A 16046-nucleotide genomic window follows, 5' to 3' on the forward strand; every position below is an offset into this window, starting at 1 on the left:
TTAAACTATCTATACACACTGTAAGCAAACATCTTACAAGTCTACTAGACCTAGTAAGAGTTTGAAGGGGAGTGTTAAGATGAGACTACACAAGAGTATGTCTCAGATGATATAAACTACATTACAAGCAATGACGAACAATGATGGAATACCTTCCATCATACATTCTACATCTGAGACATACCTACATAGTATATATAGACTAACTAATCAACAGACAATGAAGTAAGCTGTAAGAGAGCAAGCCAAGTCCACTATCCCCCCTCTTTGTGTAATCCCTCTAAGCCTCTCACATAACCTCTCTTCCCCCTTTCTTAACACAACTCATAACCTACTAGAGGCATAGTGGTGAGTTTTCACTGTCCAAAGTACAATGCAGAACTTTGATGAACTGCCATTGTATGCAATAGGACAAATAACACCAAAGTGTGTCCAATAAGGTAATTTTCTTGGTACCTATTTGTAACAGATAGACTGGACAAACAAAAGTCAATGATGAGTAATGTCAATAGAAATGAGTCCAAGTCCGAGAAATTTAGACACATTGATGACATTTGAATAAACTGTTATATGGCTAGATCTTGACTCAAGCAGTTTTTTCATTTAAAATAATTCCTTTTCCCTCCAAAACTTAATGGTTCTCGTCACCCAGGTTTCTACTGATAGAGGGTGATGTTTCACACAATATGAGTTCACGATGACGACTTCGGTATTACTATAATGCTACATGCAAGTTGTTCTGATACTAGTAGCAACAATCTATCAGCATGGTATCCATAGTGTACAAAAGGTGCATCTTTTCAACATCTTGAAAGTTCTAGAAAGAAAGAATGAGGTACAAAAGAGATTTCCTTCTTCTTCGATTATGCAAAACAGCCTGACTAGCTTTGTCTGGATATATGCACACTTTAAAAGGGTTCTTTGAACTTTCATGCATCTCTTTCTTTCTCCCTTTATTTCATTTGCAAATATAATGATAAGACTATGGTATAAAATCTACAGCAGGTATTATTCCGTCTCTTTAGCAAGCCGGTGGTCTCTCTTGTCTGAGCTGCTGAGAGACTTTCATACTTGTCCTTATCCCGAGTATTGTTCATTTTAAACTCCGCCCAAACGGTACGCATCCACATCACGTGATCTAGAATAAATAGAATTTATTCCGCTGTGCTGTACGGTATATCATCTGCACCTTGAATCGTAACCCGCCGCCAATGCGCCTCTGCACTCCTTCTACACCTTCCAACGCTTGTCCAGCAGGACGCTCTTAGCCAGCCCCATCCGGTCCAGAGTGAGACTAGAGTTCAAGGAGAGGTACCATGGCACGCGGCACAAATACGCCAACACCTGCCATTCCGAAGGTGTCGTTCAGTAAGGTGGAGGACAGCTCGTCACCTCAGCTGTGTGGGGTTCACGATATGCAAGCAAGATCTTATGGATGTACGTCTTATTCTCGAATTCAAATTCGTTCATGCTGGATTTTCGTGCCTGACTGTTTACTGACCGAAATCGCTTGAGTGTAGACAATAATTTCGATCCGTTCCAGAGGCCGGATCATTATATTCGCTATATTGGTGAGCATTGTCTTTCTACGTGAGAGTACATTTGACAAACGCGGATGAACGGACATGCAGAACCCCTCGAGATCGACCTTGCGAAGCAAGTAGAGTATGACATGGATGAACAAGGTACCCGACTTTGGCAAATAATCCATATTTCAACTGAATGGACTCCTGAAATTTACTTGGGTAGACCAAGAATGGCTGAACGTTGTCAACGAAGAAAGGCACAACGACCAACAGAGTAGAGTCTCTCCTGAAGCTTTCGAAATTATCATGGACAGATTGGAGAAGGAGTGGTTCGAGCTGGTGCGCATGCGATATTCATCGTCGTTGTTCATATTGTTTAATGGCTTACTGACTCGTACTGGATCGCTACTTAGACGAAGAACATACCGAAACCGGACATGGCTCTTCCGTCGGAAGATTCGACGTGTGCGATCTGTGACGATGCGGAGGGAGAAAACGCGAACGCGATTGTATTCTGTGATGGGTGTAATCTTGCTGTACATCAGGGTATGCAATTATCCCTCTTAAGATCTTATACGTGCAGTTACATGTAATGGTATTAAATCTAGATTGTTATGGTGTTCCATACATTCCTGAGGGTCAGTGGCTTTGCCGGAAATGTACTGTCTCGCCAGAGAACCCCGTTGTACGTGAACTAAGCTTCTTCTTCTTGCGCGTCTATCCGTGTATAACTTATTCATTGTGTTTTAGTCCTGCATTTTGTGTCCGAATGAAGGAGGAGCATTCAAGCAGACTGTAAGCGGAGACTGGGCGCATCTACTATGTGCAATTTGGGTACCGGAAACGCGGGTTGCGAATGACGTGTTCATGGAGCCCATAACGGGCGTCGACAAGATTAATAAACAGCGATGGAAGCTTGTATGTCTCTGCATTGTCAGTATTCGAAAGATGGGTCTCACAAACAGAAATATAGAAATGCTCGTTATGCGGTATTCGCGAAGGTGCGTGCATCCAGTGCAGCAAGAGCTCATGCTTTCTCGCATTCCACGCCACTTGCGCGCGACGACAAAAGCTTTTGATGCCCATGAAGAGTGCTCACGGATCGGAGCCGGCGACTCTCGCCGCTTATTGCGAGAAGCACCTTCCCGTAAGTTTACTTGATTGATGCTATCTCTCAATTATTCATCATAAATAGAAAGAACAACTCGCTCTTCACGAAGCCGCCCTAGCCGAGCTCGACAATTCTTTCGGTCAGGGTGAATACGATCTCTCAGATGGACATGGACACACGGCTACGCCTCGGACGTCGAAGAAAGCTCGTGCATACGCGAAGACGTACAAGCTCGGTGCACCACTCGTACCTTGGATTATTGTTGACCGAATTATGCAGTATACTGCGCGGATCAAGATCAGCAAGAAGGAACAGTTCTTGCTCCTGGCGTGCCGCTACTGGAGCTTGAAACGCGAGGCGCGTCGTGGTGCACCGTTGTTGAAGCGGTTGCATCTTGAGCCGTGGTCTGCCAGCGCCGCTGGTAAAATACAGTCCGAAGAGGAGGTGGCAATTAAGCTAGACGTTAGTCGCCGTTTTATTCTATAAAATTTGTCTTCGTTTGCATAGGCTGATGCCTGTTCGCTAGTACTTGAAGCGCCTCAGAAAAGACCTAGAATCGGTTCGGATGCTCGCGGAGTTGGCACGTAAACGAGAGACACAGAAGTTGAAGCAGGTACAAGTCCTCCAACATGTTTGTTCGACAATCTTCTATCCTCACATCCCGCAAATGCGGCAAGCACTTGAGAAGATCATGGCGTATGTTTGTTTTCAGTATGATCCTTGCAAGCTTGCTGATCCGATATGTCCGCAGTTTTGATCGGTATAGTTACTTCAGGGACCCCGTCTCGAAAACTGAGGTACCCGACTATTTTGAAGTCATCAGAAAGCCGATGTGCTGGAGTATGATCGAAACCAAACTCAAGACAAACGACTACTGGAACATCAAAGACTTCCAGGTAGGGCTTCTAGAGATTACCAGACGTGGAGGATCTTTTGCTTATGATACTTTAAGGATGATGTTTGCCTCGTAGTCGATAACGCAATGTTGTACAACAAACGCGACTCACCTTTCAGCAAGACCGCAGCTAGAATCAAAACGCATGCAGGTCCAATTCTCGAGGAGCTGAATCAGTTGGGTCGTGTGATCCCTGCAGAGTCGTCCGAGTCAGGACTTGTAGGGGACCTCGAGCCCCAACTCAAAGAGCTCGAGTTACTTGTATCACCAGAAACTGTTGACGGTCCTGACATGCCGTATCAATTGGAAAAAGACCCACTCACTTTACTTCTCTCGTACGAACTCGGAAAGCTCAAGCCACCACCTCCTCCCTCACCGCCAAAACCAGCAAAGCCAAAACGCGATCGCAAGGCAGAGGCAGAGCGGCGTAAGCAGAGACTTCTGGATGCCGCAACAGCCTCAGCCTTCCGAGTTCCCATAGCACCGCGCACGCGTCGTGAGCACGCAGAAGCGGAGGCGTTTGAGGCGGAGGTTCATGGTGGGTCTTCCGGGGCGGAGTCGACGCCCTTGGATGAAAGTGGAGAAGGTGAGGGTGAGGAAGGGAGTATATCTGCGAAGACCAGACGTGGGACGAAGTGGAAGCGCGAGAAACTTGTGTTGCCTGGTCAGACTGACGTCCCGCCTGTGGTGGATGATGTGGATATGCAACGCTCGTTTAATATGTTCGATGCTGGTTGGATCCTTCCGAGTAGCACACGCAGAGGTGGGCGTGCGCCTGTTGAGAAGCAGGACTTGCCTCCACCGCGTAAGAAGCAAAAGACAGGTATGTCTAGGCCTTCTCTATTGGTAAACTCCTTTTGAACTCAGTGAAGGTCCTCCATCAGAGAGACAACGGTCAACATTGTCCTACAGCACTCCTGCGACAGAAAATCGCACCCTGCGCGAGGGTTCCCCGCATGGAGAAGACACACTTAGCGAAGTGCAACACAAGCGAGAAAGTAGCGAAGCTGTAGACCTGTCTGATCCAAACCTTTTGAACGCCCAACGTGATGTATCTCCTCCAGTACCTACAGAATCGAGTCTCGATATGAGCAACGGAAGCGGAGCGGAGGTACCTCCTGAATCTGAGCTGGAGCTTGAATCGGGGACGGAGGGGGAGGCAGAGCCTCAGGAGCACGCGGAGCCCGAGTCTGCTAAACAAGGGACGAAGACGAAGCGTCGACGGTCTCCGCGTCCGCCACCGATTGTTATTGAGGAGTTGGATACACCTGCTACTCGTCGTGCGAAGCAGCAGGCAAGGAAACAACGAAAAGCGGAAGAGCGAGCTCGAGCGGAGAGGGAGCGGCAAGCCGTTGCAGCTCAGGGTCCGCAAGGGAAAGCCGAGGAGGAGAGGAATAGGGAAGACTTTGTCGTCATCAAAACGTCTGGTTCTCCGGATTCGTCTCCATTATCCGAATTGCAGTTACCCGAGGGCGAAGGAGACGGAGACGAAGCAGATTCAGACCTCACCTCGCTCGACGAAAGCGCCGAGGCAGAGCAGCAAACCGGTGAACGATATGTCAGTACTGAGACGGAGGAAGAAAAGACACCTGACGGTCGGCTTGTCGTAAAAGCGGAAGACGCCCGCAAAGCAGCTGTCGCCGCGGGACTTGGACCCGCAATGATCCAAATAAAAGACAATGAAGTGCTTGAAGGTGGTACACTTGGTAGGTCCCTTCTCTGCGCTCTATCTCCGTACTTTAGTAGACCTGACGCAATGTCCTTTAGTTTGGGCTAAAGCAGGTATGTAGCGACTTCCTTTTACTCGACTGGTTTTCCCTCGTGTGTGAATAAGTGACTAAATTACCTTTATCTGCACGTGTTTGCGTGTTTAGAAACGTATCCATGGTGGCCTTCTGTGGTGTTTGAAGAGGACGATCCGGAAGTACCGCCTAACGTCCTTAGAGACAAGGCGCAGGCACGACCTGGATCTGGACCTTTGATTCTTGTAAGATTCTGGGACCAGCGGAAATCATGGTATGCGCGCCTCTTCCGCACCATTTTTTTTGTTTCGTAAGATATAGTAATACTCTAAATTACAGGCAATGGCTTCCTCCAGAGAAAATCCGGCTCATCGATTCCGATAAAGGTGCACAAGATATCCCCTCTTTGCATTTTGACAATTCCTCTTAGACTAAGCTAATCCATCTCACGTCATGCAGACTGGGACAGGAGAATGCTCGACGGAGACTCTAAGACCCAGCGGTTTAAGTCGACGAAGGTTCGAGAATCGTGTAGAGATGCATGGAGGTACGTACACAAGACGCAATTTCCTTTTACCCCTTTATCTTCATTCTTCTGACCTTTCTAACGTGCGGTGTTTGTTACTTATGACCGCTTTTGTTTCTCTTTGATAGGCAGGCGATGGCGGAGATGGAGACTCAGACGGGATATGCTGAAGGCGAGGGTGCTGGGAAGAGTAGTCTGGCTTTGACCGCGGATGAGGCGATGATTGTTGACCAATAGTCCTTCGGTTTGTAGGAATCGTTTGTGTATTGCTGTATTCATTATGACGTGGACGGAACGATCTGTTAGTTGCTTTCAGCTTTCTGACTTAGTACCTTACTCGTTTCTGGTTATGTGTATGACAAATATCATTTTTATGGCCTGTTCAAGGACTCTAGAGCAGAGTGTTCCTTGCCCTCCGCTATAGTGAGCGCTACTGCTCAATCTCAATGTCGAACGTGGCAAGGGAAGTATCTCCTTGTTTTTGCCTCTGTGGAGGCAGCTCAGTGCCAATGCCATAATGTCTACTCTACAAACATTTGTTACCTTTGCAACAATTCTGCACAACTAACATGCAGACACAACGGTCTGCCTTATTATCAAGACATCCCGCAAGCACTCTGCACTCTACCCACTTGCTTGTGAGTAAGGGTTGATGGGCATGTCACCTTGACATACATATGTGTTTGCAATAAGATCAAACAGGCATATTCGTCGAGGATGAGAACCGTCTAAAGTTGATTCTGGGTATGGGACAGACAATTTTAATTCACGTGACCTGATTACTCAGCCGGCCCTAATGCGGAGGAAGTGAAAACGATGATCGGGTTGAATCCCTCGTCCATCATCACCACCCTGCCTATCTCTCTCTCTTTCTTCCGCTAAGTATATATCCTCTCCTCTCCTTTCTTTCACTCTCTACCTCCACAAAAAAATGGGTCGCCCGCTCTTCTCGACTCTCATCGCCCCTGCTGCTGCCGCTCCGGCTCCTGCCGTACGTGTCGCTGAGCCTGAGGAAAAACTGCCCACCTACGAACGCTGGAGCTACGTCAATGCATTCGACCCCGACTCAGAGGAGTTTTTCAAGGATGACAATGTCGTCTACGAGGCATTCCTCACTCCAGAGGAGATCGCAGAGCGGGAGAGCACTGTGTCGACTACTGAGACGCGCGTTGAAGTCTCGACTACCACGTCCGCAGTTCGTAGACGTTTGCTCAGCGCAGCGCAGGCCAGCGGCGTCACTGCCATTGAAATAGTACCTGGTGAAGACGAGCGCCCGGAATTGCTTTCCCCGTCAGTGGATAGCGGTAGCGACACGGCGAGCAGCGGGCGCGTGTCGCCTGCAGAGACGGACGAGCTTTTGGACACGTCAAGGACGCGACGCGACGAACTGGACGGTGAATGGAACAGTCCATATCGTATCAGTGGACTCGACAACATACCGCCCTCACCAGCTCCCTTATCGGAACAATCATTGGCGCGTTCTCTACCGTCTACGCCGACACGCGCCAGTTGGCTCGCGGAGTCGCCAGTAGTCTTTTCCCAAGGTGATGAGCTTCCACCACCACCTGCCAGCGCTCCGATGGACATTCCTGCGTCTCCAATGCCACACCCAGCGCAGGCTGTCATGTCTCCTATGACGCCTCCAGGCAGTGTTACTCCGCGATTCCTTACTTGGGGAGGCTCTTCACGTCCCCGTGCGATCGACATGAGCCCCTCACCGACTCCCGGTGCGCCATTCGGGTCCGCGCGTGCTTCGCGTATGTCCGTCGCTTACATCTCTCCACCTACGCTGCGCGTTCAGCAGTGAGCGTTGACGGTTCTCGGGCGCTAAAAAAGGGCACGGGATCATACCTTCATTATGTCTCTCTCCAGTGCTCATTTTTCTTATTCTCTTATTTCTGATGCTTTCTCCCTCATCTGCTTATGCGCTAAAAGTACTGATTAGTCTGGGATTTCTTGCTGCTGCGAGAAGTGAATGGAAAATGGGCTCTTTCCCTTTTATACCTTGTTTTTTCATTCTTCCTGCCATACATGGTTCTCTTGCTTTCCTTTCGTCCGCGACATATTTTATTTGATACAGCGTTATATGCCCTGCTATATGCTGGCCGATTACTGTTACAGCGCCTGTAATAGCGAAAATGTATGGAGTAAAATTAGGTAGAATAAGTGTAAATTATGTGGATTATTTGTGTAGAAATGTGTGATCTGCTTACCATATCCAGTCCAATGCAACCTCCGTGTCCATCCTCCTTCGTCTAACTCGCAACTCTCTCTCTCAATATTCACTCTGTCCCATCACCCTCGGCAGCATCGCAGTAGTTACACTGCACTCGTTGTGTGCGACGACGAACACAATACGCATGCCGTCGGTCTCAGTCCTCCCTTCCTCTCCAGCACACAGAACATTCGGTGCTGGCACTCCTCCAAAGCTACCCGACACAGATGGCTCAAGGCCAGGTCCGAGTCCATCCCACCAGAATGGCGCGACGCCAACACCACCCACAACGCACGGAAATGACGATGCAGAGCTGACCGTCGCAGAGATCAAAGACAAGGTGCGCAACGCCGTGAAGGAAATCCGCGGGGCGTCGGCCATTTCGCTCTTGCGCACGGCGGGAGACCGGGCTGCTGCGGGAGCGGCGTACGAGGCGGTGGGTGACTTGCGCGCTGCGTATCGTGCGCTGTTTTCTTCTGCGCAGATTACGCAGGTTATTATGGACCACCCGGAGTTTAAGCAGGAGGCGAATGGGAAGAAGGGTGTTGTTTGGAACGAATGGAGCGAGTTTCAGATGGTGCGTGTCTTTCGGAGTTCTTCTCTCGGCTGATGTATGAATGACATGGCATATAGCGGTATGGGAATGAGGTGTTGAAGAAGGCGAAGAGCTTGGAGACTCGCCTGCTGGAGATGGACAAGGACAAGGCGAGAGTGTAGGTGTCCTCGTTGCTTGGTGGTGTCACTTTGTGCGCGTGCTAACCATGTTGTTCACCAGTGCCAGTGCCAGTGCCGACGGCGATCGAAAGGTTGGAGGCTCTATCGCAGATCGCATAAGATCTCTGCAGGATACAGGTCTGAATGTGCAGACGACAAAGCGTCTCTCGCGCGACCTCAGCTCTACTGTTGGTGCTGGCGGTGCTGGTGCTACTGCGGCTGTGACTTCGCCAACGACGCCTTCGTCCAGCACAATCACTCGAACGGCCTCCTCACAACATCACAATGGATCACCCAGCATCTCGCACTCGTCATCCATAGCAAGTCACGCTACAGGGTCCTCCATCCACTCGCTCGCGTCGCCCTCGTCATTCGGCCCGCCCTCGCCGTCCGTCTCGTCGCACCACGAATCGTCGCACCTCTCGAACTTCTCGCTTTCGGAATTCAACCAGACATTTCCGTCGATTGATGAACTGGACGAGAATATGGGCGTCGCACTCCCGCAGCTTCCGTCAGTCCCAACCAACAAACCAGGGACAGCAGCCAACTTCCCGCCGCCTGCCTCCCCCTCCGTCATCCAACGCTTCCCTTCTCTTCCTCTCGATCTCGATCCGGGTCCTCGGCCCGCAAGCACACCCATCCCTCCAACAATGAACGTCCTGCAAAGTCGACCACCATCGCCAACCCGTGCGGCAGCCCATCAACGCAGTAGTCCCCTATCACCTACAATTCCGCCGAAACCGGTCAGTTTGACGATGACGGGCAGTTCGTCTTCTACGCGCAATTCGCCTTCCCGGTCATCGCCGATGCACACGGGCGACTCTTCCTCACGATCAAAGGGAATTGAGTTGCCGGTGACGAATACGATTTTCCCAAAGGTTTTACACGAATATTTAGGTCGTGGGAACGACGTCAAGGTGCTTCTACTCGATGTGCGTACCCGCGACGAATTCGCGAAGGGACATATCAGGAGTGATGCGGTGGTGTGCCTGGAGCCACATGTCCTTCTTCGTGACGGGTAAGTTTATTTCGTATCAAAAGCGAAATACATCTTTTGCACTTCTTTTCTCCTTTCTCATGCATACACGTTTCTAGTCTCACGAGCGAGAAATTGGAAGATGCACTCGTTGTTGCACCACAGCATGAATCTGCAGTGTTCCGAAATCGGGACAAGTTTGATCTTGTTGTCATGTATGATTGGGATTCTGAGAGCTTTGGCGCTTCTGTTGCGCCCCTGGCCACTGCCGTGCGAATTATTTACGAGACGGCCTTTCAGCGTTCCCTCAAGAGACCACCAGTCATACTTGTTGGTGGACTGAAAGCCTGGGTAGCTACTTTCCCAAGCGAAGTTGCTCGTGACGAGGCCATCGCGTCTGTTGAATTAGACATGGAGCGAATGAAACTGTCTTCGCCAACTACGAACGGGTCGTCTTACACGTCCTATGTCTTCAAAGAACGGAGCGATTCGCAGTCCCCAGAGATGCGATCTCCAACGACGACAGGGTACTCGCGCAACAATCCGTTCGTCATGAATCAGATTCCGGAGAATTCCAGGTGCGTTTCATTCATTCTCTTCTTGATCGACATCATTCTTCTAGTCTATTGACACGTATCAATGGCTGTGCTGACCATATCTTTTCTTTTTAATTCTTATCTCTACAGCGCGTCAACGGAAGCTAACGGGGTGTCTCTACCTGAACCATCCCGGAGACGTGTTCGAAAACCTGCTATCTCTAGACCACCTTCACAACCCTCGATTTCGTTCTCGCCTTATATAAATGGAGCACACGCAGCGTCGGCAAGTGCATCGTCACCATCGATTTCATACCCGCAATTCCCGCGTACTTCGTCAAATTTCGGAACTTCTCTCCCTGCGAACGCAAATCAAGCAGGGATCGTCTCGCCTCCGCCTACTGCCTCGATCAACCCTTCCTTCTCACGACGACGTAGTGACTATATCGACCAATCTGAACAAGCTGTCTCGACATTCGCCAGTCGACCGTCAATCGACTACCCAGATCTCTCAGCGCAACACGTCGTCAGACCACCTCCAGTCGCAGCAACTCCACCATCCGAACGACAAGACCAACGACGAGCATCTGCACATGGAGCTCGACAATCGCTGGCAACTTTGGACGGACCGAGACCGCCGACGATTAATTCGGAGTATCCGGTATCGTATTGGCTGGATTCGAGTTTGATGACGGCTGGGTTGAAGAATCTGGGCAATACGTGTTATATGAACTCGACGATTCAGTGTTTGAGCGCGACTGTTCCGTTTGCTCGGTTCTTCATAGATGGTCGATGGAAGAGTGCCGTCAATTTCCTGAATCCTTTAGGGACTAAAGGTCACTTGACAGCTGCGTTCGCATCCATACTACATGACCTTTGGCATCAGGAGTCGCCAACAATAACACCTCTCGCTTTCCGAGTAGGTCCTCCTCCATACTCTTCAGAGTCCTGTTTCCTTTGCTGACTCAGAGGCCTTACCTTAAGAAATCCGTATGCATGTATGGCCAACAATTCGCCGGTTCCGAACAACATGACTCCCAAGAATTCCTCAACTTCCTCCTAGACGGGTTACACGAAGACCTCAATCGTATCCTCAACAAAGAACCCGTCCTCCGTACACCCGAACGCGAAGCCGAACTCGAACTCCTACCTCAGCAAATTGCGAGTCAGCAGGAATGGAATTTATATAGGATGAGAGATGATAGTATCGTTGTTGATTTTTTCCAGGGGCAGTTTAGGAATCGGATGGAGTGTTTGACGTGTAGGAAGACGAGTACGACGTATAATTCTTTCATGTATTTGACGTTGCCGATACCGATGGGTGGGAGAGGGTTTGGAGGGAAGGCAACGTTGCAGCAGTGTTTGGATGCGTTTGTACAGGAGGAAGTTATGGAGAAGGCTGATGCTTGGTATGTTTCTTCTATCCTCCATTTCTTCTCCACCCACCTAACTAATCAACCAACAATTCACTGATTATCGTATACCTTGCCACACACCGAAACAGGCAATGCCCAAACTGCAAAACCCTACGCAAAGCAACCAAGAAACTCTCCATCTCCCGACTCCCTCCCGTTCTCCTCATCCACCTCAAACGGTTCACTACAAAGGGACATTTCACAGATAAGCTAGAGACGTTTGTGGATTTCCCGTTGAGGGGATTGGATTTGACGAATTATATGCCGGCGCCGTTACCGCCGAATGTGGATCGGAGTAAATTGTACTCATCCGCTACGGGCATGTTAAATGGTAGTGCGCAAGTGGCGGGGACGACGCAGACCCCGATTTCGTTGGATGACCCACGGAGTCAGGTACCGCCGTATAAGTACGATTTGTACGCTGTGACGAACCATTTTGGGACGTTGAGTAGTGGGCATTGTGAGTTCCTTTCCTTTCCTTCCCCTTTTTCTTCATTCTTGCCTTGTTATTTTGCGTGATTATTGACATGATATATGTGCGTAGATACTGCGTTCGTCAATTCACGAGGGAACTGGCTTTACTGTGATGATAGTCGGATATCAACGGCGGATGCGAAGGAGGTCGTCGTACGTCGTCTTTCCTCTCCCTTCTTCCTCTTTGAATGTTCACTCACTCATGCTTTTATCTGCAGGGCAAACCAGCTTACGTACTCTATTACAAGCGTGTCAAGGGATAGTCCAGTCATCGTCATCTTGATGTTTCTCCTTGGAGTCGGAGTGACATAGTTTCAGACACTTCATCCCTTCCATTTCTTCCTCTCTTCCTCTCTCTCTCCCTCGCACGTCCGCCTACCCGATCCAATCCAGAGCTCTCCCTTCCTTCCTTCCTTAAGTCCATCTCTACTCGACGACTTATATCTTTACTAGCTAGCAGTAACTCGTACAACGCATACAAATTCATTCATCTTATTGTCAAGCCAACACATATTTCTATTATTTTTTGTTGTTTTTATGTTTTTTTTTTGTCTTTAGGAAATCGACTATCATAGTATTACATTACAATACATACGATGCAATTACATATCTTGTACTTTTTCATTCATCCAGACTCTTACTTTCTTTTTATAATTCTTGTCATTATCATTGTTTTTGACACTGATATATATATCCAATGCCCAATTGCAATGTGTTTGCTGTTTTCTTTGTTGTTTTTGACCTCTTTCTTATTTTCCAGTTTAGATTATTTTTTTTTGGTTGTTTATTTTGGTCTTGTATAATTTTGCTGCCTCCGGAAGGATTAGCATTAACAGCAGCAGACAACAATGATAATTGATATCTCAAACTGTCATTTCTTAAATAAGAGTGTAGAGAATCTTTAGACTAATATTGGTTTGTAACCAGACACTGTCGTATGTAATGATAGGAGGGCACTTTAAATTGTTCTAAATTAAAATAAACTAAAGTCATTTCACCCTGCATTAGTTTCAAAAAACATTGTTATATATATACTGTAACAATGACTGTTTCCGCTCAACAGAGAAAGAAATATATAATATGTTTAACAAAGTATTACAAAGTAACGTCTAATCAAGCGAAGCGCCTATGTGAAACAAGTTGATCCATCACTTAGTCCGTCTGAATACCATATTCGTGCTTTTGACTCTACTGCTGCTTCGCGAAGACCAGTAGCCGCTCGTTTGAACTTCGCCTCAACCCCCTCGTCGTAGTTGCACATTGTATTCGTATTCGTAAATAGTCTTGGTGAAATCGGGCCCGTCTCGATCATATAACTCCTACATCGTTCCAATCACGCTTCGATATCCAGAGGACTGCATTGCCGTGGCCAGGCGAAGCACTTCATCATGTGGGCTATCGTGAGGTTGTTCAGCGGTGTGGCAGGCGGAAAGCAATGCGAACTCCGCGTTCGGAAGAGGATCCAGGCTGCCATGGCGAACAAAATGCAACCGTGTCGTTTTCCGAAGTGCCTCGATTACAGGCGTGTGAGATGCCTTGCTGCTGAGTAATTTAGGCGTTATGCCACGATTCCAGTTGGCTCTTCTACCTCTTACAGTAATACGACCGTGCGTTAATGAGTGCCCAGAGCGTTAGAGTATATGATGGGATGTATTTGTCTAACAGATATTTCGAAGTGCGGTCTATATCCTTGAACGAGCTTGCAGCGTGAAAGGAAGCGCAGACAGCATAGACGTAGGGCATCATCAAATGCGCGATCCTTCGGCAAACCCAGTTCCCAAACTCCTTTCGTTTGGAAATGACTTTGGAGACGACCATATCCTACAACACCCTCATCGATTCGACGACCTTTTCACCGGATTCGGACGAGTAAAAGACGACTTCGGGTTTCCAGGAGCTCGGTGAGTTGGTGTACAACCCATACGTATCGTTGTAGGATTCTTCACCTAAAGAGACACATAACGCCGCCCTCGTCCAGTTGATGCCCCTAGTCTTCTTGCAGTTAAAAGAATAAGCAAGGCTACAAAGGAATCTTCATCACTAGTCGAGGTTACCAGCAGGACAAGGGCCAATTTTTCCAAGGAATCTCGTAGGGACACATAATGCCCCCTTCGTCCAGTTGTTGCTCTGAGTCTTCTTTCAATTAAAAGAATAAGCAAGGCCGCAAAGGTTGCTTCGTCGTTAGTCGAGGTTACCAGTAGGACAAGGGCCATTTTTTGTAGGGGAATTCGTAGGGACACTTGGTCGCGCTGGTGCCGGCGAGCCATGGTTGAGTTGGTATGAGATGTCTCACAAAATGAACAAAAAATGTATTTTATTTAGGCTGCTGGGTCAGCTGACAACCTTAGTTCATTCTCCAACACGTAAAATACAGTACTTAAACACGGTTAGGACACCTCGTTCTGGGCATCCTTTTTTCTGCAGAGCAGAGGTAAATACTCGTTATAAACAAGAATCGAGACTAGCTACAGATAATCGGTAGATCTGTGTGCGGGATAAAATAACATGCGCGTCGGATCGATACTCACTATGGTTGACTACGATGACCGGACCCACTGAAACTACTTGTTGCGGTACTTTAAATGATGTACTGTATTTCACCCAGAAACGCTCACTTTAAGGGTATTTGCAGACTATAATTACTAAAACTCATTATTATTTCACAAAAAAAATACTATTAGAAAGGTCTTCATATTAGCTACAAAACGTATGTTTTAATGTTTTGTAAAATTAAAAAATAAATATTTTATTGAATTTACGCGTGAAGGACTCAAAACTGAGCGTTCGACGTGATTCACCAGGAAACGCACACTCGTGGGAAACTAAACTTAGAGAAATTCGCGCGTGCATTCACTCAGTATGCAGACTCGACTTCAATCCTATCCAGACCAATTTACTTTGGTCTGGGCAGAAATAAAGGTAAGTACAGTCTATTAGTCATATACACTCTATTAATTAATGGAATATATGGTTCTTTATACAGGAACAGGCTCGTCGTGATGACTTAGAGTCTCTTGCCTACATTCTAATGTCTGCTTCTTGCTCTCCTCTGCCTCTCGTTCTCCTCCTCCTCTGCTTCCAGAATTCATTACACTTATTATAATTATTAAAGAATAATAAAGTAACTTACTTTTTAACAATCATTTCAACTTTTTCTTTAAAAAGTTTTTGAGTTAAAGGAATAGCTCTAGAAGAAAGAGATTTGGTCCAATCTTTTAAAATAGTTTCTTGGGATGAAGATAAAAGTTGAAGAGAAGAATGAGAATTAAAACGATTAGAAATGCCTTTAAGTCTTCTATTAATGGAAAATCTTGAAACACCAAATTGCTTTGCAGCAGCTGATTTAGAAAGAATAAATCTAGTAGAATTAGGATAAGTACCAGATGCCAAAACTGCCTGAACAGCTTGACTTAGCTTAGCCTCCTCTATATCAGAGAGGGCTTTACTACTAGTAATAGAAGAGGATTTAGAAAGTTTTCTAGCCATAAGAAGCAAAGAAGAATAAAGGATTTTGAAAGGAAGAGAAGACAATAATGAATGTAAAGAAGAAAAAAAAAACTTCTCTTCTTTTTTTTCTGCGCTATGTTAGTTGCTATAGTGATCGCTTAATACTGAAACATATAACCTTTAACATACGTATGCTTTACAATTTTTTTAACTATAAAAACTGTACTAATAAGTAATATAGTAGATAATAGTACTTTATATATATATATAGTTTTGATTTAATTATAATAATTTTAATTCTTAATATTTTCTCTTAAAATTATAGAATAATATAGTAAATATATCAAGAATACTAGTACCAAATTTTTATATATAGTTATAATAGTAATTATTGTAATAAAAAATTCGTAAGTTATAACTATAAACTCTGAATTATAGAAAGTAGTAAAATTAGACTTAAAATCGTATT

General features: G+C 46.8%; 4 protein-coding genes across 4 annotated transcripts; 3 read left to right on the forward strand and 1 right to left on the reverse strand.

Moving 5' to 3' along the window:
* Positions 1–1197: 1197 nt before the first annotated feature.
* Positions 1198–6175, forward strand: FOMMEDRAFT_127365 (uncharacterized protein). Its single transcript, XM_007269714.1, has 18 exons — positions 1198–1437; positions 1521–1571; positions 1632–1685; positions 1750–1865; positions 1940–2072; positions 2135–2211; positions 2277–2444; positions 2500–2673; positions 2722–3099; positions 3164–3333; positions 3389–3533; positions 3590–4355; positions 4405–5238; positions 5300–5314; positions 5407–5548; positions 5614–5660; positions 5734–5821; positions 5929–6175. The coding sequence occupies exons 1-18, from the start codon at positions 1317–1319 to the stop codon at positions 6035–6037; spliced, it is 3588 nt and encodes a 1195-aa protein (XP_007269776.1). The 5' UTR covers positions 1198–1316; the 3' UTR covers positions 6038–6175.
* Positions 6176–6677: 502 nt separating this feature from the next.
* FOMMEDRAFT_148353 (uncharacterized protein) lies at positions 6678–7975 on the forward strand. The gene has a single exon (XM_007269715.1). It carries the CDS (start codon positions 6732–6734, stop codon positions 7605–7607), a length of 876 nt encoding a protein of 291 aa, XP_007269777.1. The 5' UTR covers positions 6678–6731; the 3' UTR covers positions 7608–7975.
* A 185-nt stretch (positions 7976–8160) lies between these two features.
* FOMMEDRAFT_170050 (cysteine proteinase) lies at positions 8161–12753 on the forward strand (the record flags this gene model as incomplete). Its single annotated transcript, XM_007269716.1, has 9 exons — positions 8161–8592; positions 8649–8728; positions 8791–9747; positions 9825–10283; positions 10392–11160; positions 11226–11650; positions 11746–12116; positions 12201–12283; positions 12349–12753. The coding sequence occupies 9 exons, from the start codon at positions 8161–8163 to the stop codon at positions 12391–12393; spliced, it is 3621 nt and encodes a 1206-aa protein (XP_007269778.1). The 3' UTR covers positions 12394–12753.
* Positions 12754–13256: 503 nt separating this feature from the next.
* FOMMEDRAFT_159534 (uncharacterized protein) lies at positions 13257–14397 on the reverse strand (the record flags this gene model as incomplete). The annotated part of the gene is made up of 5 exons (XM_007269717.1): positions 13257–13413; positions 13454–13669; positions 13719–13889; positions 13956–14125; positions 14185–14397. 5 exons carry the CDS (start codon positions 14395–14397, stop codon positions 13257–13259), a joined length of 927 nt encoding a protein of 308 aa, XP_007269779.1.
* Positions 14398–16046: the final 1649 nt, after the last annotated feature.

Source organism: Fomitiporia mediterranea (assembly GCF_000271605.1).
Source record: "Fomitiporia mediterranea MF3/22 unplaced genomic scaffold FOMMEscaffold_10, whole genome shotgun sequence".
Lineage (NCBI taxonomy): Eukaryota > Fungi > Basidiomycota > Agaricomycetes > Hymenochaetales > Hymenochaetaceae > Fomitiporia > Fomitiporia mediterranea.

Excerpts from the sequence above, each read along its gene's own strand:
- FOMMEDRAFT_127365 (XM_007269714.1), top strand. The coding sequence starts at position 1,317 with ATGGCACGCGGCACAAATACGCCAACACCTGCCATTCCGAAGGTGTCG. Across the intron at positions 3,100-3,163 it reads AGGTGGCAATTAAGCTAGAC|TACTTGAAGCGCCTCAGAAA; the intron begins GTTAGTCGCCGT and ends CCTGTTCGCTAG. Across the intron at positions 4,356-4,404 it reads GCGTAAGAAGCAAAAGACAG|GTCCTCCATCAGAGAGACAA; the intron begins GTATGTCTAGGC and ends AACTCAGTGAAG.
- FOMMEDRAFT_148353 (XM_007269715.1), top strand. The coding sequence starts at position 6,732 with ATGGGTCGCCCGCTCTTCTCGACTCTCATCGCCCCTGCTGCTGCCGCT.